Source organism: Molossus molossus, unplaced genomic scaffold, assembly GCF_014108415.1.
Source record: "Molossus molossus isolate mMolMol1 unplaced genomic scaffold, mMolMol1.p scaffold_m16_p_14, whole genome shotgun sequence".
NCBI classification, from domain to species: domain Eukaryota; kingdom Metazoa; phylum Chordata; class Mammalia; order Chiroptera; family Molossidae; genus Molossus; species Molossus molossus.
In genome coordinates, this window is record NW_023425349.1 from 1,141,820 (window position 1) to 1,167,973 (window position 26,154).

Consider the following 26,154-nt stretch of genomic DNA (forward strand, 5'->3'; position numbering starts at 1 on the left):
TTCTTTCAGGCATCACCACTGCACACACTAGGTCAGGGGAGCGGTGCGGTGCGCTCCGGGCTTCTGGGGCTGCGCACAGGCCTTAGGGGAAGGCACACGCTCCGACACGGGACCGGCTGGGCCTGTACACAGTGGCAGGCAGGGCTGAGGACAGTCCCCAGCCAGAGATTGGGGAAGCCCATCCTGGGCTGCATGCCGGAGGAGGCGAAGAGAAGGCTCAGTCGGAGTCTGGAGGAAAAGGTCGGAGGCAGCGGGGAGCCCCAGCAAGCCCCTGCGAAGTAGCTGCCAGCTGGGGAGTCAGGGTGTGCACTCTGAGAAGGGCAGGGCCGGTTCGCGAAAGGTGTCAAGAGGAGAAGGGGAAGGGGAAGAAGAGGAGAGGGTGGAGCCGAGGCTGCCAGGAGTGGGCGCTGCAGCAGGGGTGATGGAGCCACCAGGGGCCACAGGCCCCCATGTGGCTCTGGTAGTGGCTGGGGAAGAATGGGGCTTCAGTCTCTGCTCCATGCCCCTCTGCCTGGGGTCAGGTTAGCCCCTCTCCCCACTGCTCAGAGACCCCAGGGCCCTGCCTCTGCCGGAGCGCCCTGCGGCCCTGCCCAGCCAGCTCAGCTCTGACCCGTCCTCAGCCGCTCTGGTCCGCGCCTCAGTCCAGCAGGGGCTGCCCGCCAGGCAGCAGGGCAGACGAATGGACAGGAGGCCCAGGGTGGGCAGTCTCGGGCGGGTGGGCTTCCCTCAGGCCTTCCCGAGCAGCAGGACCCACCAATGTCCTTGGCCGGGCTAACTGGGCAGGTGGGCGCCTCCGGGGGCCTCACACCACGGTGCTGACCGAGGGATCTGAGAGGTTGAGCGGGCCCGTGATATCAGTGGGATGGTACTGCTGCAAAATAGAAATACACAGACAAGGCAGCCCGTTAGCCCGATGCTCAGGGGCATGAGCGGGGCCGGGACGGGTGGACCGGCCAGCCGGCCGACCGGCGGGCGGGCGGGCGGGCACGGCCTGGGGGAGGCTGGGGGGTGCTCCTCCCCCTGACCCCGTCGTGCTCCGGGACTCTGCGTGGGCCAGGCCGCTGTCCCGTCCATCTGTCTGTCTGTCTGCGGGGGAGGGGGCAGAGGAGGGCGGGCAGGGCGTCTCAGCTCTCCCTATGACGGGCACACATCTGCAGCTGGCCCTCCTCCCTCTCAATAGCGCGTCGCGGCAGCACTGTGTCTTTTTGGTTTTGCAAAGCGCCGCGTCCACCCCCGGTGCTCTATAAATAAGAACCAACAATCAATACCCGCTGGCCCCGCTGGCCGCCAGGGACCCCAGCCCTGAGCGCCCAGTGCCACCCTGGCCCAGACCGGCCACAAGACAGGGGCAGAGGATCTCAGCAGCCAGATCGACCCCACCCATCCCGACAGAGCCCCCCCACCCAGGCCTCCCTCCAAGCAGGTGCCCAGCCCAAAACAGAGTGGGAGCTGGGCTGCCCCCCCACCCCGTCTCCCCAGCTGGCAGGGTCCCCAGTCACCCCTGCCGGGAAGGGCCAGTCCCAGATGCCACAGGGGGCCAGGGCTGGCCTGGGGGATGGTCCCTGGTGTCCAGGGAGGCTCAGGTGAGGCCTCCAATGGGAGTGTGTCCCAGAAAGGCACTACGGATCTCTGAACTGCCCCTGAGCCGGTTAAGAGGCATGCCTGTCTCCTCTAGGCGGGAGCCGGGGCCAGGACTCAGTGGCACCTGCAGAAAGTGGCTCACTGCCTGTGTGACTTTTGTGCTCCCCTTGTCAGTTGCCTGCCCAAAAGCACTGTGTGCTGGGGATACCTGCACCCCTGGACTGCCCCGCCCCCACTACTCTGTGGTCCTGTGCACCCACCCTCCTCTCCTTGCACGCCTGGTGGTACCCCTGGCTCCTGCCCCCTTCCTGGGCTTGGGTGGCCCAGCCTGTGCTCCAGCCCCACAGACCCTCACTGTCCACCCACTATCCCTGTGTCCAGCCTCTCCTGGGAAGAGGAGCAGACAGGTCTCACGAGCCTCTCTTGGGGCACCCTGGTGGCTTCACCTTGAATTCAGATTGCTCTGTGCCAAGCCCTGGCTGTGTCCTGGGGGCCTGCCTCTCCTGTGCACTTGGGCAGGGGGTGCAAACCCACTTCCACGCTGGAGCACAGCTCCTGTGGACTCGGGGCCAAACTTGCCCCTGGTGGCAGGGGGTCCTGGGCCGAGGGCTGTGCTGACTCTGGGCGGCCTCCTTCCCACCGGGGACTGGGGTGCCCCTAGCAAGGCTGAGTCCGTTTGGGGAGCTTTTGGTTCAAGTGTGAACAGCCAGTGCAGGGATAAGCTGCCCAGGGCAGCAGGGCAGGGAACTCGGCTCAGCTGGAAGGCCTGGCTCAGACATGGTCCTGTGGGGTAGGGCTAGGGGTCAGGAGCTGAGGTGCTGGTCTCCTCCAAGGAGGCCTTCCCTTCCTGGGCCTCTGTGCCCCAAACTGCAGGCCACAGCTTTCCGGGCCACCCCCACCCATTCTCAGACCCCCTGGGGGCAGCTGGTGCACCTCTTGCAGGGTCCCTGCTCAGCCTGGGGTGAGAGCTGCCCTCTCTGGTCCAATCCACTCCCTGCCTGGTGGTCCCCTGTGGCTGGGGGCCTGTTCCAACTCTAGGCCCCAACCGTCCACCCAGATGGAGCCAGGCCCGGCCCCAGCCCCGGCCCACACAGAGACCACATGGGGGGATGCAACAGGCATGGCTCTGGTGAGACACGTGAGACAGGTGTCTGGGTGGCGGGGCTGGCAGCCAAACAGATGGACGGATGGGACATCACAGCTACTCCTCCATGGATGTTGGGGGAGGGAAAGGGGGCAGCGGCTCCCCCAGGAGAGGCTGAGAAACTGACGTAACAGTGAGGTGGTGTGGCCTCCCGATATGTGAGGAACCCCGGACAGAGCAGCTCTGGGCTCCCAGGGGCCCCAGGAGTGGCCCCGAGGTGGTGAGGCTGACTGGCTGACCAACAACATGACACAGCTTCAAGATGGCGCATGGCGTCATGGCATGGCGGGCAGACTAACGCAGAGACACATGGGGAGAGGACCCAGTGAGGGCCAGCGGGAGAGAGGCCGAGAGAGAGGCCCGGAGAGTCGGAGAGTGAAGACCTACTGTGCTGGGCGAGGAGAGATGAGGGCAGAGGCCACAGCAGTCAGGGTGGGTGGGTGGGATGACGCGGGAGGGAGGGGCACGCCTGATGCACGGGACACAGACACGGAGGAGGCGAGAGAAGAGTCGGAGACGGGGGACTGGGCGTTCTTCCCCTTACCGTGTCTTTGGAGGACCTACGTCTCTTGAAGCTGGAAGCCAGGGTGGAGGTGATAGCCCTAAATGTGGCTTTCTTTTTAGGGTCGGGCTCTGCTCTACCACTCTTTCTATCCTAAAATGAATATGTATAAGTGATTAGACGGCTAAGGGTGACGCCACACCTGCCCTCGCCTGCTCCTCGGGGGCCGCTGCCCGGCCTGGCCAGCCACTCAGGCCCTCGTCCTGCCTGCCTCCCTGTGCTGGGCCGACGGACTGAGAGCCGGACACACGCAGGCGGCCTCTGCTCCTGCCCAGGGCGGGCCTGACCTTGCTCGTGTTGGGGCTAGGCTCGGGGGGTCCCGTCTGGCTGTCTTCCTGGGAGGTCCACCTGGCTCCCTGGCTCTTGCGTGGCCCTGGTTTGCAGGCATCCCAAGGAGGGGCCCTCCGAACACTGGAGGAGTCACCCCTCGGGCCTGCCAGCCATTCCGACCCCTGAGGGGGCACGCCAAGATTCCAGAGGGGCCAAGGGGCCAAAGGTGGGTGTCGCGATGAATTGGAGCGATAGACAGAGGCAGCTCCCAGGACCCTGGCCTTGAGTCTGATGGCCAGGATGGCTCTGTGCCCGCCAGTAAGAGCAGCGGCCAGGTCCCAAGAGCAAGAGTGGGCAGATGAGAGGTGTGGGGGCTCCAGCATCCCATCCCCCAAGGCCCTTCCTCTCTGCACTGCCAATCCATCCCAGGACGCAGGCTCTGGAAAGGCACCCAGAGAAAGAGAAGAGATGCAGCAGACTGGACTTGGACCGTGGGCAGGAGCCACGGGCCTCCACTGGCCCCACCGCCTGCCCCACCCCAGGTGGCTGCCCCTCATGCAGCCTGTTCCCTGCTGGCAGCAAATTCCCACAGACACAGCCTGGGGCGCCACGCAGGGCCAGCTGGACCGCTTCAGACTGGAGTTATGGAGCACAGGACACCGCAGGCAGCAAGGGAGGAGGCCCCGAAGGGTGCTGAGGAGGGGTGCAGGGCGGCGAGGGCAGAATGCATCTTAGACTCACGTGCTACACCCAGGTGGGTCCCTGTCTTACCCTGCCTCAGTTTGCCTTCCTATGGAATGGGCGCCGGCGGGCGACTCTGGAGACAGAGAGGCCAGACAGAGGCTTGGAGCTGGGCACGTGGCCTCCCTCGGCCTGGTTGGCAGTGGGCAGCCACTTGCAGGTGGCCCCCTACCGACGCTGCCCCTGGCCGTGGCTCCTAGCTCCAGTCCTGCTCACAGGGGTCCCGGAGCCAGGGCCAGCGCTTCGGCCTGTGGGGATGGAGGAGGGCTGGGGCCAGGCTGGGCCATGGGCACCAGGCCTCAGAGGGTGGCCTGTCCTACCTGCAGGTTCTTTCTCCACACATTGACCGCGGCAAAGGCTAGCTGCATCTGCTTCCGGCGCGCATCCTTGTGCCGCTTGTAGGCAATTTCGATGAAGATCAGGAAGATCCCAGCGACGATGCCCCCAGCCACCAGCATGAAGACCCCTGTAGGCCAGGACCCAGCACCTCAGCCGCTGGCTGGCTGGGCTGCAGGCCCCCAGGGGAACCCCTCCGGTGCCATCAGGGGCATTAAGGGGAAGCGGGGAGACCCACCTGCCATGTTCTCGAAGGTGAGAGTAGCAGGAGCATTGCTTCGCGAGTCACACTCTTGGTACCGCACCCACGTCTTGTCCAGGTCTTCCATGAAGCCGTTCTCGTGGGACCTGGGCGGCAGGGCGAGTATGGGGGTGGAGCCGGGCGGGGCCTGGGTGGGGCCGCCGCTGCCGCGGACGGGAGGCTCCGGGAGGGTAGAGGCGGGGCGGGGCGGCAGATGAGGCTGACTCACTTGAGGATGGACAGGGAGACGTTCTGCTTCCAGGGGCTGTCCTTTCGCATTCCGATGCCGAAGCCAGAGCGGAAGAACAGCTCGCCCGTGGTCACCAGGTCGCACTTCTGCGAGGCCTCGAACTCCAGCACCGCCGAGTCCCAGATGAAGGCGTGCAGCTTGCTGCAGGCAGGGGCAGGGGTCACGGGAGCCCCGCGCACGTTTACACCTCGTCCTGCCAGCCTGAACACCTCTCATCTATCCCCACCCCTTGGTCCCACCCAGCCTGGACACTCGCTTCTCCTGTGAGGGTGGACGCTCCCCATAGTCCAGTCCGCCCCTCCCGTGTCCCGCAGGCCCCGCCCCACAGCCGCTCAGGCCCCGCCCCTCCCGTGTCCCGCACGGCCCCGCCCCACAGTCGCGCAGGCCCCTCCCCTCACTTGACGCGCAGGCCCCGCCCCCACCACTCGCGCAGGCCCCGCCCCTCACTTGCGCACGGCCCCGCCCCACAGCCGCGCAGGCCCCGCCCCTCCCTTGTCCCTCACGGCCCCGCCCCACAGCCGCGCAGGCCCCGCCCCTCACTTGTCCGCACGGCCCAGCCCCACAGCCGCGCAGGCCCCGCCCCACAGCCTCGCAGCCCCGCCCCTCACTTGTCCCGCACGGCCCCGCCCCACAGCCGCGCAGGCCCCGCCCCACAGCCGCGCAGCCCCGCCCCTCACTTGTCGCGCACGGCCTGGATGGCTTCGGCCGCGCTCTCGTAGTTGTGCTTCTCCATGTGCCGGTACATGGTGCTCAGCTCCACCTGCCGCCGGAAGTAGATGTCCACCGAACTTTGTTTCACCGTCGCGTAGATGAACTTGTCCGACGGGTTCCTCAGCTGCGGGGTCAGAGGCGGGCTCGCGGCTAGTCCCCAGCCCCACTCGAGGCAGACCCCCGCTGACGTCACGACCCCCGCCCCAGCAGGGCCAGGCCTCACCCGCGGGTCGTTGATGCCGGTGATGCGCTCCTCGGGCCGGTCCAGAACCAGGAAGGCCGCCAGGTTGGCGGTATAGGAGGCCACGATGATCATGGCGAAGCCGGCCCACACCATGCCCAGGATGCGCGCCGAGAAACTTCGGGGGGCGCCTGTGGGTAGAGGACCGTCAGCTACGGGCGGCGAGGGGCGGGGCGGGGCGGGGCGGCGCCTGGCATAGCCTCACCTTCTCCGATGCCCGAGTTCAGCAGGACACCCCAGGAGAACCACATGGCCGAAGACAGGGTCAGCGCGTCCTCCTCCTCCTCCTCGCTGTTCACCTTGAACCGGCCGAAGGGACTGCGGGGCGCAGAGGGCGGGCGGGAGAGGGAGGGAGAGGCAGCCCCCTCCTGCCCCTCGCCCGCTCCGCCCGCCCCGCAGGTGGAGGTGTCCGGCCCCCGGGCCGCGCTCACCTGAAGCGGTCCAGCAGGTACAGCATCACGGCCACCACGTGTACCGACAGCCCCACCAGAAGCCACAGCGTACTCTGAAACGGCTGCATGAAGGAGTCCAGCGTGCTCCGGGGTATCTCCTGCGGGTGGGCACGTCGTCAGCGTCGCCTGGGCCCTCCCAGCCTCCCCCCACCCCCGCCGGGCCCCTGCCCACCTTCTTGACCAGAATGGTCAGGCCCTGGTACTTGAAGGGCTTGGAGAACTCGATGTACTGCGCTCGCTCGTTGTTGATGGTCAGCGGGGCCACGATCATGTCCGCCTGCCCGCTGAGCAGCTCACCCATCATTCCGTTCCACTCCTTCTTATTGCTGTTGTTCACCTGTGGGGCGACACAGCCGGTGGGGACTCGGACACTGTTGGCCCCACTGCCCTCCCTAGTGCACACCTCAGGGTCACCTGCTGCAGACCCCACCCAGCCTGCTGGTCCTGCCCACTCCAGACTCCGCCCAGCCAGAAGGCCCCGCCTACCCGCGGCCCTGCCCCCAGCAAGACCCTTTCCACCCAGACCGGTCTTGCGTGGGCTCCCTGGGATCCCCGCGTACCCGCTCCTGCGTGCCGAACTTGCCATCGGCCACCAGGTGCACCTCATAGGTGAAGTTCATGGTCCGCGCCAGCTTGATGAGCAGGTCGATGCAGAAGCCGTAGCAGCATTGAGGCACAGTGTGGCGTGCTGGGGGGCGGGGGAGCGGCGGTGACCGCTGGGCTCCCCTCTGAGCCCCCGCGACCCTGGGAACCTCGCCTGGCCCCGCGCGCCCCAGCCCCGCACTCACGGCTTCCTGGCGACGTGTCGTTGGGTCCGGTGCAGATCACTTTCTTGACGGGATCTCCGTTGACTGTGAACTCCTCCTTGCACGTGCCATCGCTCATCGTGGGCTTGACGTACACAAAGGGCTCCTGGTGGATCGTCACGATCTGGGGGGTAGGCAGAGACCCAGTCTGGACCACCTGCCTTCAGCCCCGGGGCGAGGGGGGGCGCTGTCTTCTCAGCGCCCAGACTCTCCAAATCCCAGACATTTTCCCCCTCCCTCCACTGCGCCTCTCTGGAGCCTCCTCCTCCCCAGCCACCAGCCTCTTCCTCAGCATCATCTCCCTGCCGCCTTCTGGAGGGGCCCAGACTCCCCAGGCCACCCATGCAACCTTAACAGTCACACCACCTCCTTTGAAAACACTGCCTGCCCTTCTCTTGGCCACTTGTCCTTTGGTTCTTAGCTTACACATCGCTCCCTCCATCAAAGAAGCCTGTTGAAATTCTCAGTCTGTCTTGGGCACCTCCTCTGACACCTCAGGGATAAGGAACTCCTTGTCCCAGCCCAGAGCCTGCCCTGTGAGGACAGGGTCATGTTCCCTGACATCCACTCAGAGCCTGCACAGGCCCCAGGGCCCACAGTCACCCTGGTCTGACTGCTCGGCCTCTCCAGATGTGTCATCCACCCTCTCCTTGTCTGTCATCCAGCCTCCTTCCCTTCCTGTGTCCCCTGCTCAGGCAGACCTCTCTCCCAGGCCTGCTTCTTCCACCCAGGGCTCCTTGGGGCTCACACGGGGGCTCTCTCTTCTCCCTGTTCTTCAGGGGCTTGTGGGCTGGGGTGGGGGACAGAGCGGGGCATACGATGGGGGGGCCCAGGGGAGGCGATATTAGAGCTGAGCCGGCAGCGAGCGGAGACCTGTGAGGTGCCCTCTGCAGGGACATCGAGGAGGCAGGGCCCGCAGGCCTGGGCAGACTCAAGCCTCGGCGGCAAAGGTAGCGTTTTGGCTTTTTACCCCTGGAAATTGGGAGCCCCTGAAGGAGCTCAGTGAATTTAAAAAATTACATCAAGTTTTTCTCTTAGACAAGCAATATATTTTGTGCTTTTTTTTTTTTCTTCACCCGAGGACATTCTTCCACTTTTTGTTCAGATAGAGTGGGAGGGAGAGAGAGGAAGAGAAAGAGAGAAACATCGACATGAAAGGGACACATCGAGTGGCTGCCTCCCACATGACCCAACCAGGGTTGCGGACAAACCGCAACCGAGGTTCGTGCCCTTAGTGGGAACTGAACCCGGGGCTCTCTGGACCGCAGGTCAACGCTCTAACTGCTGAGCCAAACCCGCCAGGGCTATTTTGTGCTTTTTTAAAGTCAGTGGAAGCCCGGCCACTGTGGCTCAGTGGTTGAGCGTCGACCCATGCACCAAGAGGTTGCTGGTTCGATTCCTAGTCAGGACACATGCCCAGGTTGTGGGCCCATCCTCACTGGAGGGCATGCAGGAGGTGGCCAACTCATGTCCTCTCTCATCGATGTTTCTATCTCTCTCCCCTTCTCCCTTCCTCTCTCTCTAAAACCAATAAAGAAAAAAAAAAAAAAGTCACCCTGGCCGGTTTGGCTCAGCAGTTAGAGCATCGACCCTTGAACCAGAGAGACCCGGGTTCGGTTCCCGCTAAGGGCAAGTACCTTGGTTGCAGTTTGTCCCCGGCCCTGGTTGGGGTCACGTGGGTGGCAACCAGTCAATGTGTCTTTTTCATATTGATGTTTCTCTCTCTCTTCCTCCTTCCTGCTCTATCTGAAGATAAATTAAAAAATGTCCTCAGGTGAGGATAAAAAATAAATTAATTAAAAATAAAAGTCAATGGACAAAAGTCAAAAGTCAAAAGCTGGCAGCCTGGATGGGAGGATCTGGCCATCGGTGTCTTCAGATCCCATGGCGTCTGAACTTCTGGGAAAGCCCACTCTGTCTATGGAGGAAGGTGCTGACACAGGGCTCGGGGAGAGGCCACGGGGGTGGCCCAGGGCGCAGGCAGGGCTGAGTGGCATCTGTGGGCCTGGGACACTGGGAGAAGGCTGGGTGGGGATCTGAGATACTGGCCTGGCGTGGGTCAGCATGGGGACTCTCAGGAGAATGCCCTCGGGGGAGAGAAGGGGCCCAGCAATGAGCCCGGGGGAGCTGGGAAGTCAGGCCAAGGAAGAGAGGCTGTGAGGGATGAGGCTGCTGGGGAAGGAGCTCCCAGAGGCCCAGGGATAGAGTCCAGGGTGGGGGGCCCACCACGGGGAAGGCTGCAGGGAGGCCAGGGCCGTCATGGCAGGAGGCTGTGAAGCTGGAGTGGGGCTGGCTAGCACCCCCTAGAGGAGAGATAAGGAGTGTGGAGGTGGCATCTCTAGGACCAGAACTCGGACAGGGTGCTGAGGCTGAAGTCCAAGGAATGACCACCATCTGGCCCTGTGTCTCCTATCAGCTGGTCCTCGGGGAAGTCCTGTCCCTCACGGCTTCCCCAGATTTAAGTGGGGTTGGGTCAGCAGGGACACTGGAGAGAGCCCCAGGATGGGGGACTGGCAGCTTCCTCTCCTCCCTCCACCTGCTCTCCCAGGTTCCTGTGCGGCCAGGTGTGTGCAGGCAGCCAGGTGCCCGTCCTGTCCCCACTTCCTGTAGGTACTTTCATTGGCCTCACTGTGGCCTCCTCTGGGTCTGAGGGGTTGGAAGGAGTGTCCAGGATGTGGGTGCTGGGGCAGGGCGGCGGGCCCCACCTTCAGTCTGGTGGACATCTGGTATCCTCGGGGTTTCTCTGTCTCTCCGCCTGGCCAGATGATCTTCCGGTCGTTGGGGATGACCTGGGGGTGGGAGTATGAGATGGAGGGTGGCCACGCAGGGGTCTTGGCCCCAGGACCCTAAGGCCCCAGCCCCCACCCCCTCATGACCCCCACCTACGTGGGTGCCATTGTAGATGCCCACTTGCACCAGCTTGCGGTTCTGCAGGTTCATGATGCTGTAGTTGGCGAACTTACGGTCGCCGTCCTCATTGAACTCCACTCGGCCAGTCACCCCTTCCGCGTACTTGGAAGACATCAGCACTCTGGGGAGGGCAGTGTGGGTTCACATTCTCAGGGCCGCCCCTTCCCTGGCCTCCCAGGCAGCCTGAGCCCCGCCTTCTGCCCCAGTCCCAGTCAGACCTGCGCTGTGAATCTGGCGGTGGCCTGCGCCAGACCGGGGTGGGGGGGGCACAACTACGTGCAGAGCAGCTCCAGAGCCATGTGGAGGGCGCTCTGTGGGCTGGGCGCTCTATCCTCAGAGCAGCTTCCCTCGCGTTACAGATGCCCAGAAAGAACAGTGCCCGTTTGCCAGTGAGTGGGCAAGACAGGGTTGAGGTCCTGCCTCTCTGCATGTGCACAGTGAGTGTATGCGTGCGGCATACCCATCGGGACACATCTGTGTGCATCCGTGATCCTGGTGTGGTGTGCACCCCCATGCACGTGCTTATGGCACACGTGTGTGTGTGTCTCGTGCCTCTCTGAGTCTGTGTGCACACGTGTGCACGGGTGTGTCCATATCTATGTGCTCCTGTTGTGGGCACGGAGGATTGTGGCTCTGCACATGCAATTCAGTGTTTGCTACTCAGTTGAGGGGGTACTAATGATGGGCTGGGCCTGCCCACCCTGGTGCACAGTGTGGAGGAATGCAAGTTAACTGCGCCCCACTGTGGCTGTCCACTCGAGTCTGTGGCCAACCCTGGCTCTCTACAGGCTTGGGTGCCACCCCTGGCTTCCTTGTCTGAACTCCTGGGTCTCTGGAAGCGCCCAGCCCCCACCTGCAGCAGGAGCCTCCTCCGAAGGGCTGTCGGCCACCCTGGGGAGTGGGGCGGGGTTTCAGGCTTGGTTGCAGTGTTAGAAGCTGGGGGAAGGAGCCGGGGAGGAAGCCACATTCCAGGCGTTGGTGTGTGTTGGAAATGGGGCAGATGATTATAACAGTGGAGCAGGTGGTGGAGGGGCGGAGCCGGCAGAGGCGGGTACCGGGGTAGGTGACTGCATGGTAGTCTGTGGGCAGCCGGCTGAGCTAAACCAGCTGAACAGCCCTGCTTCCACCTCCTAAGAGCCCCGCCCACCCCAGAGCGGCCCGCCCACCTGCTAAGAGCCCCGCCCACCCCCAGAGCGGCCCGCCCACCTGCTAAGAGCCCCGCCCACCCCGGAGCGGCCCCGCCCACCCCAGAGCGGCCCGCCCACCTGCTAAGAGCCCCGCCCACCCGGAGCGGCCCGCCCACCTCCTAAGAGCCCCGCCCACCCCGGAGCGGCCCGCCCACCTCTTGAAGAGCGGCCCAGTCTTCCAGATGTTGGTGTTGCCCACGCAGCCCCGTGGCGGGTCGGTGATGTTTTCCTTCTCCAGGAGCTCGTGCACGGCCTGGGCCACCACGCCCACCGCGTCGCTGATGTGGGCCGACTCGTTCTTGCCATTGATGAGCTGGAGCCCGATGATGCCTGCGGCGAGCGTCCGCTTAGCGCCCGTCGGGGACCCCGCCCGCCGGGACCCGGAGAGGCCCAGCACTCACCGTCCGGGGCGTAGCGCAGGGCGTTCCCCGAGATCTCGCGCTCCCCCACCAGCCACACGTACCCCGAACCCGTCATGTTCAGCATCGCGGCTGCGCGGTACACGGTGGCAGCGTCGTCCTCGCTGTGGGGCAGAGGGGGGTGACGGGCCAGGACTCCAGCCCCCCCCCGCCCCCCAAGGCCGGCAGGCTGCTGTCCCTGTCCTCCTCCAGTCCCCGCCTCTCCCCCTCCTCTGGAGAGGGCCTGGAAACACCGCAGGGTGCCGGGGCCAGCCCCTGTCCCCAGCCCGCATCTGGGCCCGGGAACCCCACAGAGGTGCGGTGGGGTGGGACCCAGAACCCAAGGGCTTCCCAGGCTTCTCTTGCTGGCCCCTGTATTTGCCATGCAGGGTCAGGGCGGCCTGGGATGGTGATGGATCATTTCTGATGGATCACTGAGTCACCAGGTAGCAGGCCCTAAGTGCTCCATAGGGCCGGTCTCATTTAATTCTCACAAGACCCCTAGGAGGCAGGCATGAGTACTACCCCTGTGTCAGGAGGGGACACTGAGGGACCCAGGGCACGCGAGTGGTGGTAAGTGGCAGGGTCGGGTCTGTGCCTGAGAGTTCGCCCCAGCGCCCCACTCCTGAACAAGCCACACAGCCTCTGGTTCTCCACGTCCACATATGGATGAGGGGCTGGGGGCTCTCCAGGCTGGGCAGATGCGGGTGGGCCCCAGCACCTGGGAGCTGCTGGGAGCATCGCAGCAGAAGCCGCAGCAGAGACAGGAGGGCTGCTGCTCACTGCCATCCAGGCCGGGACCACTGGTGGGACCGAGCACAGGACTCGCCTGGCAGACACGTGCTCCTGAGATCTCGGAGCGGACCCAGCCCCTTAGGGCTTGGGTCTCCCTGGTCAGGACAAGGACCCTGGGCCTGGTGGGGCTGTGAGGCCACTGGGAATCCTCCCCGCTCCCGTCTTCCCCAGACGGACCTGGCCCATGACAGGCACTTTGCTGCTCCAGTGCATGGGCAGGGATTGGACAGATTGGCAGAGGGCTGAGCTACTGTCACAATGGCCCTAGGCTGCCTAAGGGGTCTGCCCTGAATTTTCTCAAGATATAAAAGCAACACCGAGTAGGGCTCCAGGCAGTGCCACACTGTTGGCTTAAATCTGAGCATCGAGCCACAATCGCCACCAAGCCAACACCGTGCATGTTGGGGTGCAGTGTGCCCACTGTCAACGGTGCCCACAAAGCCTGGCAGGGCTGTGCCGTCTGTCAGGTGGATGACGCACGCCTCGGCTTGTGTTGTGTAAATTGATACATCGGTAAAAGGGCTGCAGACAGAAGCCCGGCCGAGGCAGCAAACTGTTTTATGGAAATAGCTAACTACAGTAAAAACAATTTCAGGAAGATAAAAAAGAAATGTTTGGAAATGAGTTCTCTGCACTTGGTAGAAAATTGGTCAGAAATTAAGATTGGCTTGATGGGGTCTCTCTGCAAAATGCATGAAGCAGGAGCAAAAATTTGTCAGGATGGAGTGCCAGAGTCAAGAAGACTGGCACTGGCCGCTGCCCAGGGGACAGTCAAGGACAGCCTGACACCCCGGGCTTCTGGATTTGGGCACGCTGGGGCTGGTCTGCCCTCTGCTGTGGGACTCTGGCCTCTCTGCTGCAAGGTGTCCATTGTGAAGGGAATGGTCCCTGCCGTCCCTGCCAGCCCAAAGGCCTTGCATGGGCGGATTCAAGAGGGGTGTTGGTGGATGTATGGTTGCTGTGAGTGCTGTGCTTTGGTGGACAGTGTACTTACCTGTAGGGTGTATGCATGCATGTAGCATGTGGTATGGTGTATATATGATTATGTACACATGCATTAATATATATGTGCACTGTGTATGTTGGTAGGGAGTACATGTATGCATGGTGTGCATGTACTTGAATATAGATATGTATACGTGTATGTATTTGTGTGTGATACACCTGCGTGTGCATGCATGCAATGTCTTGTGTGCACATGTGTATGGTGTCTATATGGTGCCTGTGTGAGCATGTGCATGCGTTATGTATGATGTATATATGGCACGTACACATGTCTATGGGTGTGTATGTGATGTGTGCACATGTATGCTTTATGTGTACGGTGTTTGTTCATGTGTATGTGTAGTTTGTGTGTGCTTGGTGTGTGTTGGGTATGGTGTATACATGATGTCTGTGCATGTGCAAACATGTGGTGTGTGCATGTGTGAGAATGGTGTGAATATGCTATGTGCCTGTGCACGTGTACCCATGTTTGTTTAGGTCTGTGGATGCATGTGTGTATGCTGTCTACACAGGTAGTGTGCATATAATGTGTGTGCGCATGTGGTGTATATGGTGTGTGCTTGTGTAGGTGTGGTGTGCACACAGTTCCTGTCTGCTGTGGCCATGTCCCCTTCTCTGGACTGACCTTTCTGGAGCCACATCTGGCAAACTGGTCCCTGACCCTGGGGCTAGTGCCACATGGCAAGGCCCTCTCAAACTGTGTCCTGGGGCCTTCCCCATCTATGCCTGCAGCGTGTGGCGAAAGGTCTCAGTGACCAGAGGGAAACGGTAGAGTGCCTGCCCCTCTGCTGGGACCTGGGTGTGGTGGGTTCCACAGATTGGTTTTATTTATTTATTCATTCATTCATTTTTGTGCGTGCCCCTAGTGGGAACCCAACCCAGGACTCTCTGGTCGGTAGGCCAACGCTCCAACCACTGAGCCAAATTGGCCAGGGATACGCAGATGGGTTTTACATGTGGCTTTCTGGCTCGTGTCCTGGTGGCCACTCTAGTTCAATGTATGGATTGGGCAGGTCTAGTTTGGTGTGACCTTGTCCTTTGTAAATGAGCAACAATTGAACACCTATGTTTTAAGGTAACGGGTTCCTTGGTTTGCTCTGTCCTGGATGAAGGGGTCTTTTGATCTAGTCAGCTGTCCACTGCCCATCTGTGTGCCCATGGGTGCACCCACCACATCCTGCCAGCCCTCCATACCCTCCCAGTCTCCCTCAAGCCCAGTGATGAGCCAGGAGAAGTATAAACCAACAGGGAAATAAAAGGAGGGTGTCTGGGCGGGGCTTGCTCCTGGAGGGGCTTTTCCCGGGCGGGGCTTGCTCCGGGAGGGGCTCTGTTCTGGGAGGGGCTTTCTCTGGGTAGAGCTGGCTCTGGGTTGGGCTTGTTCTAGGTTGGGTTTTTCTCTGGGTGGGGCTTGCTCTGGGAGGGGTTGTGCACCCTCCAGACTTTGCCCAGGCAAGTCCTTAGACCCTCTCCGAAGCCTCCCCACAGTGCCTAGGGCTGGATGGGTCAGGGTGGGTAAGAGACTCTATAAAACAGTGGGGGGGGGGGGGAGTGGGACTTAGCTCAGCATTTTGCATCTCTGTGGGCGGGAGTGTGGCTGCTTTGGCCTTGCAACCCCAGAAGCCCTGGTTGGCCCTACACTGAGGTGTGCCCCGGGCAGAGGGGAGCACTAGCCCTGAGCCAGAGGTTCGATGACTGAATGTGCACACGGACACCTGCCCAGGACTCATCACATTGCTGGTCGTTCTGGCCTGCAGGACAGCAGCGTTTGGGGTGCGCTCCTCTAGGTGGAGTGGTCCCTGCTAGTTTTCTGCACTACTGGAGCCCAGCAGAGCTTCCAAGGCAGGGCAGCCTGTGGGCTGGGCCCACCGGCACCCTGGCTGTCCCATGGGGTGTTTCTCTTCCTCTTTCTATTCTGGGTGGCTTGACTTCCCCTTCTCAGGAGAACTAGCCATTTGCAAATAGGGAGATTTTGACTGCAGGCTGGGCCCTGAGGTCGAGGGCAGCCTGGCTTTCACATGTTCCTAATCGGGTCCCCTGTCCTGCTGCCTACTCCTGCTCCAGCCCTTCAGTCTCTGGGCTCTGGCCCTTCCCTGCCGTGGGCCCCCCACCTGGGCTCGCCTGGCCTCACTTGCACACCGCATGTCACTGCCCAGGGCCCTCTCCCTGAGCCTGGTCCCCACAGTGCACTGTCACCTCGCCGGTCACCAGGGTTGTGTTTGCCTTCCTGAGGGCAGGAGCTTGTCCACACCCCACCCAAAGCCCAGCTCACAAAACGGCAGTGAGTGACTGTGGAAAGGAGGAAGGACCCAGGGAGGGATGAACAGATAAAGGTCGTCCCACCTGCTGGGTGGACAGGTCGCCAGGCATACGTGACAGGGGATCTCTTTGGCAAGGGCATTTTGGAAGCTAAAGCTCAACTTCAGCCCACTGGTGCCCCCAGCCCTGGCTCAGCTGCAGCCCTGGGTGAACTGGGGGAGGGGCCCAGCCTGGCCTCACCTGGCAGAGAGGATGATGACCCGGGCCTCCAGCTCCCGCGCCTCCATCAGCAAGGCCGTCACATTCTTGGTCCCCGGATCAAACTGCAGCACCTTCTCAGCCTGTGGTATGAGCAGGAGCATTAGCAGGTGGCCGGGGCAGGGGACATAGCGCCTCAGGGGCGAGAGTTGGGCCGCAGCCACTAGGAAGCCCGAGGCAGCTCAGCTAGGGCTGCCACGGCTGCACCTGGCACCTGCCCTGTTCACCTGCCTTCCTGGCGCCTGGCCGCCGGCCGCTCCTGCCTGCAGCCTGCTCCTGTCCTGCGCTGCGCCCTGCTCTCGGCTCGGCTCTCCACCGGGCTCTGCTGCCTCTGCACTGAGCATGCAAGCTGACGAGGGCCGAGACGCAGAGCGTGCAGCGGACGGAAACTAGAAGAGCTCTGGATGCAACTGGGAGCAGAACGGGGCTGACTTTGCCAAAACCTCGGGAGATCCTCTCAGGCCAGATTCCACAGGCCCCTGCAGAGTGGCCCGGACCCCAGCAGGCAGGCGGGCGGCTGGACGGGCGGGCTCCCTCCTGGGTTCCACGAGGAAACCCGGGGGTCCCAGAGGTTCGCATGCACTTCCCGGAGAGCAGCTCCTCCTGCGCTGCCTGCTCTCAGACACAGGCCCGGCCGCGCTGCGACGGATGGGCCGTGGGGACCACGCGGCCACTCCTGCCCTCTCCTGCCGGTGGCAGCCTGCTCCTGACCTCACTCTCCTCACTGCTCGGGCCTGCGGCTCGGCTGGGCCGGAAAGCGGCCCTAGTGGCCGAGCGCCAGAGGCCAAGGCTCCCTAGTCGGTGGGTGGCGTGCACGTCCATGCATATATACCTTGGGTCCGCGCTTGTTGTCATAGGACAGTTGGTCGAGGTTTTCATAGTTCCTTTTTTTACTCTGATGAATAATGTGCACAGAGAAAATATGCAGACACAGAAGAAGATTATAAACGGTTGAAAATGACGGCGCTAAAGCAATCACACCACCTCCTCGGCACGTCTGCAGCTGGGCACGTACCTGGAGCTCGCAAACACCCAGGCCCGGGGCGGGGCTGGGGCCAGTGCGGTGCTGGGGACGAGGGGGCCCAGGGGCCACTGAGGCTCCTGGCCACGGAGCTGTGCTCTTGGAAATGGTCATGCTCGAGAGAAAGGGAGACCCTGTCCGCGTCCATGCCAAACGTATCCCTTAGGGGTCCCACCTGCCGCCCCCACCCCTGCCATGCACCTGCTGTGTGGCCCCACCCCACATCAGTCCTGAGTGGGGGGGTGAGCAGCCTTCCCCATGCCCTGCCCCTATGTCCCCCCTCCTCCCCGTGCCCCCCCTTTGACCTTTCTAAGAGGTCCGTGTGTTCTGTTCTCACTAACTGGTGTGCACACACCCATCACCCCCGGAAGGGAAGGAGTCTGTGCACACACTGTGCACAGGGCTGACAGGCACCTGCATGGGAGCCACAGGGCGGGGAGTGAGGGCCAGTGCTGGCTGAGCACTCGTGTGTGTGTGTGTGTGTGTGTGTGTGTGCTCACACGCTTGTGTGAGCTGGTGGGGTGAGCGCCCACAGACACGTGCTGGTGTGGGGTGCTGAGCAGGCCCGTGGGAGGCACATGTGTCTGAGTGTGGCGGGAGGTGTCGAGTGACTGCAGGTGTCTGAGGATGTGCACTTGGGTGTGCAGGGATGTGTCTGATGGGTGTGTGAGGGTGCGCTGGGCACTTGAGTGTGTGTGTCCCAGGATGGCTACACCAGGAGGTGACATGCCTGCCGTGTACTGGGGGTGCTGTCTCAGGAGGGGTGGGGCCCCCAGGCCCTGGTAGCCAGCCCTTCCTCCCAGCCTCAGCCGATCCCCACAATAGGAACCCCCAGGCCCCTCTGGGTCTTCTCTCTGTCCTCACCCCCCAACCAGTACCCTCTATGCCCTCCAGCGGTCTGTGGCGCCTCGGGGCCCTGGGGTTGGCGCTAAGTTTGTTGAAGCCACTCTGACTGCCCAGAGAGAACATGCTCCCACCACCCCCTTGGTCTGGCCTCCCGCCCTCTCTGCCCAGCTTGGCTCTCCCGGGGCCTCTGGTGAGCACCAGCTCCTGCTCAGACTGGCAGTGGGGTGGGCAAGGAAGGGGACGGGGTCACCGGGACCCCCAGAAGTCACCACTGCGTCTCTCGGCAGCCTCACAGAGTGGGGGCGGGGTTAGGACAGGGGGGTCAGTGTCCCAGCAGGAGCCCAGCCCTGTGTAGGAGGGGGAGGGGAGCTTGGGGAGACCCGAAGAGGGCGGAACCCAAGCTGGGGCTGGGGGTAGCTCGTGTCTATGGGTAGGTGTTGTGAGGATGATGGGCCTGTTCGAGGGGGAGGGCTGCGGGGGAGGGGGCTAGGGTCACAGCAGGGAGGGCACCGGGTGCTTTGGGAGGGGCATGGTGCATGGATGCCGTCCCGTCCCTCGGAGGGGAGCCCTAGGGTAGGCCGCGGGGGACGGGGCTGAGCACGAAGGGAGGATTGTGGGGGCGGGAGGGGCGCGAGGGGCGGGAGGGGCGGGAGGGGCGGTCTGGCCCGGGGGACCTGGAGGAGGGCGCGGGGCGGGGTGTTTGCGGAGCTCCAGGTGGTCCTGCCCTCGCCCCGCAGGGACTGACACGAAGGAGATTTCGACTAATGGCAAAAGCGAGTGAAATGAGCCGAGGACAGGCTGGGGCGGGCGCTCGCCAGACGTGGTGGTGCTGACCATGCACGATGAAGAGAGAAGTGTTCACACACGGGCCACAGACACAGCGCGGGCCGCCGTCCTGCCGCGCAGGGCCCCCGCCGGGCCTCACCTTGGACTCGCGCTCCTCCAGCAGCGTCTCCAGGCGCTTCTGCGCCGCGCGGCCCTCGTGGTCGTCGCTGACCAGCAGGATGATGTGGTTCCAGCTGTACACGCGCATCATCTCGAACCAGACGCTGGACTGGTGGGAGTAGGGCGGCACGGTGCGCAGGAAGCTCAGGTGGATGCTCTGTGGGGCGGGGCGGGGCGCGCTGAGGCCGGGACCATCGCCTCCCCTCCCGCCCCCCACATCAGCTCGTCTGAGGACTGGGGCCCGTGTTTGCCCAGCAGCACCCCGACAGAGCCGACAGGTGTGCGCCCCACCTCCCGGCAGCCGTCCCTGCTGGACAGCTTGGGCCCCAAAAGTTTTGGGGACATTCAGCTCGTCAAAGATCCCCACTGGGGCTTCCCACGGGCCTCCCAATGCCACGTGGCTCGGATCTATTACTAGGAAGGCCTCACTCTTGGGGTACAGGGTGCATCTCCTCGCCAAGTCTAGAGGTGTGCCTGCTGGCCCTGCCCTGCCGTCTGCACACGATGGCCAGGGAGGGACGAGGGAAGGGAGCCTGCTCGGCCCTCCTCAGCCAGGCTCCTCCGTCTGTCCGGGCAGCTCTAGTGCGTCCCATTAGTGTCTCTACAGACCCATGCTGATCTTGTGATCCTCTGAGACCTCCAGATTATTTGTGGCCTGCTCCCTCTCTGTGGCCTGGGGCAGTGCCCTGAGGCCTGTCCGTCATCCACCAGGCCACATGGCTGCAGGGGGTTGTTGCCGGGGTCTTGGAGTGGGTCTGAGCCAAGACTCAGTCCATGTGTTGGGCACAGATTGGCTGTGGATTGGGACCATGAGTGGAGTCAGGGTGGAGCTGGAGATTTGGCCATTAGATTTGCCCTCTTGCTGGACTAGACAGTTGGGCCACAGTCTGGATCTAGATTGGGGCATGTCATGGGTGGGGTCGTGTCCTGGGAGACCACCTCTCCCCCAGCCTCTCCTGTGCTCCTCTGGCTGCTCCATCCTTAGAGGGGTTTCCTCCTCTGCATCCGAGGAGGCTGGTGTCCAGAGCCAAGGGCACAGGAAGGAGTCCCCCACTTCTCCACAGTCAAGGGGACCTCTGCTGCTCCCCAGGGCTTGCCATCAGTGCTTGTCACCTCTCAGTGGGGCTCTGCCCGAGAGTGTGTGTGTGTGTGTGTGTGTGCGTGTGCGTGACTGTGCATGTTGGGGGCATGTGTGTGAGTGTGGGTGTGTACGAGTGTGTGTATGAACATGTCATGTGGTGGTAAAAGTGTGTGAATGTGTGTGTGAGTGTGGGTTTGTGCAGGTGTGAGACTATGGATTTGTTTGTATCTGTGAGTGTGGGTGTGGGTGCGTGCAGGTGTGAGCCTATGGATTTGTGTTTGTGAATGTGTGTGTGTATGCAGGTGTGAGCCTGTGGATTTGTTTGTGTCTGTGAGCATGTGTGTGTGGGTGTGTGCAGGTGTGAGATTATGGATTTGTTTGTATCTGTGAGTGTGGGTGTGGGTACGTGCAGGTGTGAGCCTATGGATTTGTGTTTGTGAATGTGTGTGTGTATATGCAGATGTGAGCCTGTGGATTTATGTCTGTGAGCGTGTGTGTGTGTGCAGGTGTGAGATTATGGATTAGTTTGTATCTGTGAGTGTGGGTGTGGGTGCGTGCAGGTGTGAGCCTATGGATTTGTGTTTGTGAATGTGTGTGTGTGTATATGCAGATGTGAGCCTATAGATTTGTTTGTGTCTGTGAGCATGTGTGTGTGGGTGTGTGCAGGTGTGAGATTATGGATTTGTTTGTATCTGTGAGTGTGGGTGTGGGTGCGTGCAGGTGTGAGCCTATGGATTTGTGTTTGTGAATGTGTGTGTGTGTATATATGCAGATGTGAGCCTGTGGATTTATGTCTGTGAGCTTGTGTGTGTGTGTGTGTGCAGGTGTGAGATTATGGATTTGTTTGTATCTGTGAGTGTGGGTGTGGGTGTGTGCAGGTGTGAGCCTATGGATTTGTGTTTGTGAATGTGTGTGTGTGTATATGCAGATGTGAGCCTATAGATTTGTTTGTGTCTGTGAGCATGTGTGTGTGGGTGTGTGCAGGTGTGAGATTATGGATTTGTTTGTATCTGTAAGTGTGGGTGTGGGTGCGTGCAGGTGTGAGCCTATGGATTTGTGTTTGTGAGTGTGTGTGTGTGTAGGCAGATGTGAGCCTGTGGATTTGTTTGTGTCTGTGAGCATGTGTGTGTGTGTGTGTGTGTGTGTGTGCAGGTGTGAGACTATGAATTTGTGCCTGTGAGTGTGGGTGTGTAAAGGTGTGAGAACATGGATTTGTTTGTGTCTGTGAGTGTGTGTGTGGGTGTGTGCAGGTGTGAGCCTATGGATTTGTACCTGTGCATGTGAGTGGGTGTGGGTGTGTGCAGGTGTGAGACTATGGATGTTTGTGCCTGTGTGTGGGTGTAGGTGTGAGACTGGATTTGTTTGTGTCTGTGAGTGTGTGTGTGTGTGTGTGTGTGTGCAGGTGTGAGATTGTGAGTTTGTGTTTGTGAGTGTGTGTGTGCAGGTGTGAGCCTATGGGTTTGTATCTGTGAATGTGAGTGTGTGTGGGTGTGTGTAGGTGTGAGACTAGATTTGTTCGTATCTGTGAGTGTACAGGTGTGAAACTATGGATTTGTTTGTGTCTGTGAGTGGGTGTGTACTGTGCATGTGCATGAGTGAGTTTGTGCTAATGAGACTTGCATTGTATGGGTGTGAGTGTGTCAGCGTGCACAAATGCGTGCTCGCATATCACCCTATGTTTCCGGAGCCCAGAGCCCCTGGTCTGAGCCCCTGTCCGTGTCCCCCGCTGCAGGCAGCTGCCGGTGGCCCTGGGCTGCAGGGCTGTGTGTCTCACTCGGAGCGGAGCGGCCGGGTGGGCCGAAGGCTGAGGCTTACCTTGTCTGAGTAGATGGACATGCGGGTGGTCAGCCCCAGGACGGGGATGCGGTAGAAGCCGGCTGTGTAGGAGACAGGGGTGGGGGTGAAGTGTTCATTGGGGGTGGGTGGGTGGCTGACTAGGATGGCGTAGACCTGTGGACAAGGGGACAGCGTCAGCTGGAGTCTGGCAGGCTGAGCCCCGTGTTGGAGCCACTGTCCAGCGGCAGCCAAGGCTGAGAACTCGGCGGGGGGAGGGGCCGGGGATGCCATTGGTGCGCGCACAGCCACAGGGGTGCACACCGACGAGGCAGGACTCCACAACCAGCCTGAGTATCAGCGAATCGAAGGGGTGAGTCCGAGGCAGAGCAAGGCTGAGGGTGGCAGCCCGAGTGGACGCACAGGGAGATGACAGAGCCTTGCTCATGGTCCCCCTCCCGGGCCTCCCACTCCCCTCCCACCGCTGGGCTGCCTCCAGGTGTGCGGCGAGACCCTGAAAGGAGGGCGGAGGCCTGTCCCCTGGCCATACAAGACGACCCCAGAGTGGCTGGGGGGAGGCTGATCCTGGGTGGAGCTGACCTTACCCAGACCACCCACTGTCCCTCATGCTGGCTCAGGGCTCACGCTCCAGGCAGCGGTAGGGAGATAGGCTGAGGGAGGAGCTACCTGAGGGCTCCATCCCTTTGTTGGCGGCTTCCAGGGACTGCTGAGCCCGCTCGGTTTGAACAAGCCCCAGTGCGGAGCATGGAGTAGGGAGGAGCAGCGGGGCTTTCCCTGTCCCCCAGGTGGCGGTGGGTGGGAAGGAGCAGACAGCTGGGCGGTTCCACACTGTCCTCACATTAGAAGGACCTGTGTGTCCCAGCTCTGGCTTCCCCTTTCTGAGCCACAAGGACCCCCTGCTTTAGCAAAAGGGGGGCAGTGGGCACTGGTCCCAAATGGCCAGGCAGCTGCCCCACCAGCCCCGCACCTGGCCCACGGGGTGTGCTGTGGGTCGGCTGCTGCATCACCTTGGCTCACGGGGCTGGCTGTTCTCTGGGGAGACAGTGCCCACAGGCAGCAAAATTCTGACTTGGAGGAGTGGTCCCCGGAAAGGACCCCACCTGGACCCCTGACTTCTCCTTCATGTCCCTCCCCATCCCATATGGAACATGTGAGGGAAGCCGCTGGCCGCAGGAGGGCCGCCCAGGCACGGGGTGGCTTGTGAGGTGGGGACGGGAGATTTCTGAGCAAAGCTCTGGCCTGGCCGGGAGGTGAGCTGTTTGGGCTGGCCTGCCCTCCCCCGGCCCTCACCTCCCGTCTGCGCCCAAAGGCGTCTGGTCAGCGTTCACATCGGTGTGTGCGCGTGACAGGCAGGTGCTTGTGAGCATGTGCTGGGAATGCGTGTGCACAGTGCGCCAACATGTCTGCATTTTATGTGCCTCTGGGTGGGTAACAGCCTGGCATGTGTGAGCACCCATTCGCGTGTGCACCTGGGCGTACCAAGCAGCGTGTGGCGCACAAGTGTGTGTATCTGTGGATGTGCATGGGGATGAGTGTGCAGTGCAGTTGGTTGTGTACTGCCGACGCGCACGGTGTGCCAGTGTGAGTCTGTCTCTGCAGACATGCATGTGTGTGGTGCGCATCTGGAGGAGAGCGAGGGTGAGCCGCGCGCCCCAGGGCCGCCCTCCTCTTACATAAAGGGCTGCAATGCGGCGATCCGCGGCTTCATTGGAATTCAGCAGCCGCGCACCCGCCTGGGGCGACAGCTCCCACAGGATCCCAAGTCGTGTCCTCCCCCGCAGCGCTGGCTGCCGCAGCTCCCATGCTGTGCCCTGCCGCCCCCCACAGGGCCCCCGGGCACCTCTGCCTGTGCCCCCCCAACACACACACAGTGATGAAACAAACTGCCAAATGCCTGGCACATGTCTGCACACACGGTCAGGGCCTCGAGCCCTGGAACCCTTCTGAGGACTGGCCATGGTGACAGGTGACTGGCTGCGAATGAAACCAACCCTTTCGGAGGAGAGCTGACTTGGGGTTCCTGTCTTAAGGCGAAGGGGAGGGACGGGAAAGGTGGAGGAAACTGGGGCAGCGGGAGGGATGGAGGGGGAGGGGGAGGTGGTGGGGGAGGGGAAGAGCTGCGCGGCCGGAGCCCTGGGGTGGGGGCGGCACCTGGCTGGAGATGAGGTCCTCGCACACCGACAGGGCCATCTGGATGGCGTTGGGCTTGTGCGTGACGGAGGTGGCGTTGAGCTGGATCTTCCAGGAGCCATGCCGCTTGTTGGCCTGGTTCACGGCCTCCCGGAACACCTGCTCGTGCTTCCGCGTGCTCAGCACGGCGCCGATGTTGACGATCTTGGGGTCGCAGGCGGCGCGGGCGAAGGAGCAGGAGAACAGCAGCGCGAGGGTCAGCAGGCGCATGGTGCTCATGGGCTCCGGGCAGCGCCCTGGCTCCGGGCAGCGCGAACGCGGGGCCCTCGGCGCATCCCCAGCGGGGCGCCCCGGCGGCCGTCCTGCGCGCGCTCGGTCTCGCGGGCCGGGGGCTCCACGTCCCCGGGAGCCTTAGGCTCGGGACGTCTTCTGGAAGGAAGGGGCACCCGAGCCCTCGGCAGGAGAGGACAGTCCCGGGCGTGCGCGGGTTTCCGGCCCGAGCGGGTGGTGCTGTCCGCGGTGCTGAAGCGGGTCCTAGCGTGGCTCCGGCCGCCTCGCGCCAAGAGGACACGGCGGGGGCGCCTCCTTCGCGGGCTTCGATGGTCCGAGTCCTGACGCGGCGGCAGCTGCGAGCCTGGAGCAGGACCCGCGTCTTCTACCCCTCCCGCCGCCCCCGCTTCTTAACACGGAACCGAGGGGGGCGCCTCCCGCGCCTGCGTTCGTGTGAGCATTTGCCAGAGCGCCGCGCGGGGGGAGCGCGTGTGCGTGTGCGTGTGCGCGCGCGTCTGTGGAGGGGTCGCTGGCACAGTGACCCGGGCTGTCTGGGACCAGCGGGGAGCTGAGCGTAGGTCACTGACCGTGTCATCGCCTGCACCCTTGTGACTTTTAACATGACCGAATACTGCGTGTCAGTTTTCGCGTGTGTGTGTGTGTGCGCGCGCGCGCGTGCACGAGTCCTCATCCATAGTCAGTGGTATTTCGGAACCCGATTCTGTGGGCTGGAAACCAGAGGGTGTGGAGGTGGAGAGGCCCCAAGCCATGCCCCTCTGGGGGAGGGACAGTGTGGCTCCCCTCTCCAAAGGGCTCAGAAATGAGGAAGGGACAGATCTGCCTGCCGTGACTTGGACTGCCCCTCCAAGGTGGAAAAGAATGGAAGAGATGACAGTGGCTGCCCCCTTGTTGAGCGGCTCTTCCAGCAGAGTCTGGGGGTCTGGACCCAAGCCAGCTATGGAGAGGCCAAGGCCGGAAGGGGTGTGTCTGCAGCAGATGGGACTAAGGTTAGACACCAGAAAGCACTTGCCCCGGCAATGCCGGGATGGACGTCCGTGTCCTCTGCGTCCACTCCCCTCCCCAAAGCACCTTTCCCGATTCATTCTCAGCTCCACTGGTCCTTGTCCTGTCTCCCTCCATAGCCTCCTTTTCCCCTCTGGTCACGATCCAAATTCTTTGTCCCCTCCACTCCTGGAGTGTGCTTCCCCCTCCTTAACAAAAAGGATAGCTGAAGCTCCGCCCCTGCCAGTGACATCACCGTTTCCAATAGCAACGGAGGATTCTGCAGACCCAACATCTAAAGCCCCCGATGGGACAAAGCAGGGTGGTCCCCACACCTAAGGGATGTTCTGAGCAGCGGAGAGGATAGGAGCCATGCTCCTCCCCCCGGAGTCCCGCTGTTGGCCCTCCCCGCCCCCACAGTTCTCACCACTAGGCTGACCCCCCAGAGCCAAACGCAGACACTGCGGGGCGCCCTGGCTCTGAGAGGCAGGGGCTGCAGCGCCCCTTCTCTTTCAGTGAAGGGAACCAGTGCCTGGGGGCTGGGGGCGAATGGGCCCCCCACCTGTCTCTCTTCCAGGACCAAGCTCACAGTGGGAAGAACACCAGCCCTGGGGATGCTCACTGTTCCCGGGGACTCAGTAGAGCACATGGGGTGCACTCCAGGGCTCAGAGCTGACTTGGTCTTTAAAGGGTCAGTGGTCTCTCTCTTAACTTCTGTGGCCTCTGGCAGATCAGAGCCTGGAGGTGTGGGGGCCCGGGGTGGGCAGACACCCACTCACCCAGCAGTGCAGACAGAGCGAGGGGTTCGGTGGGTCTGCAGCCGGAGGGCCTATCTCCTCCCACCCCCCCACTCCTCAGTGGGCTGCTGGAGCTGCTTCTACCAGCCCTGGAGAGGCAACTTCTGAATATTCAGACATCTGT

The 26,154-nt window shown here is 62.3% G+C and overlaps 1 protein-coding gene across 7 annotated transcripts; it reads right to left on the reverse strand.

The window, feature by feature from the left end:
• On the reverse strand, nt 1–24,604 carry GRIN1 (glutamate ionotropic receptor NMDA type subunit 1). 7 transcript variants are annotated; one of them, XM_036260586.1, is made up of 21 exons: nt 23,983–24,240; nt 21,853–21,987; nt 18,937–19,113; nt 16,977–17,039; nt 16,127–16,227; nt 11,834–11,955; nt 11,588–11,762; nt 10,222–10,366; nt 10,041–10,124; nt 7,318–7,459; nt 7,090–7,217; nt 6,702–6,866; nt 6,509–6,627; nt 6,283–6,395; nt 6,060–6,208; nt 5,803–5,960; nt 5,105–5,266; nt 4,873–4,982; nt 4,619–4,764; nt 3,270–3,380; nt 565–871 (listed from the first exon to the last, which is right to left on the reverse strand). In XM_036260586.1, exons 1-21 carry the CDS (start codon nt 24,238–24,240, stop codon nt 803–805), a joined length of 2,832 nt encoding a protein of 943 aa, XP_036116479.1. In that variant the 3' UTR covers nt 565–802. The 7 variants fall into 7 exon arrangements, with proteins under 7 accessions (XP_036116473.1, XP_036116475.1, XP_036116477.1 ...); XM_036260579.1 differs by lacking the exon at nt 565–871 and adding an exon at nt 1,043–1,241 and having other exon boundaries at nt 23,983–24,604; XM_036260580.1 differs by lacking the exon at nt 16,977–17,039 and having other exon boundaries at nt 1–1,241; nt 23,983–24,604.
• Nucleotides 24,605–26,154: the final 1,550 nt, after the last annotated feature.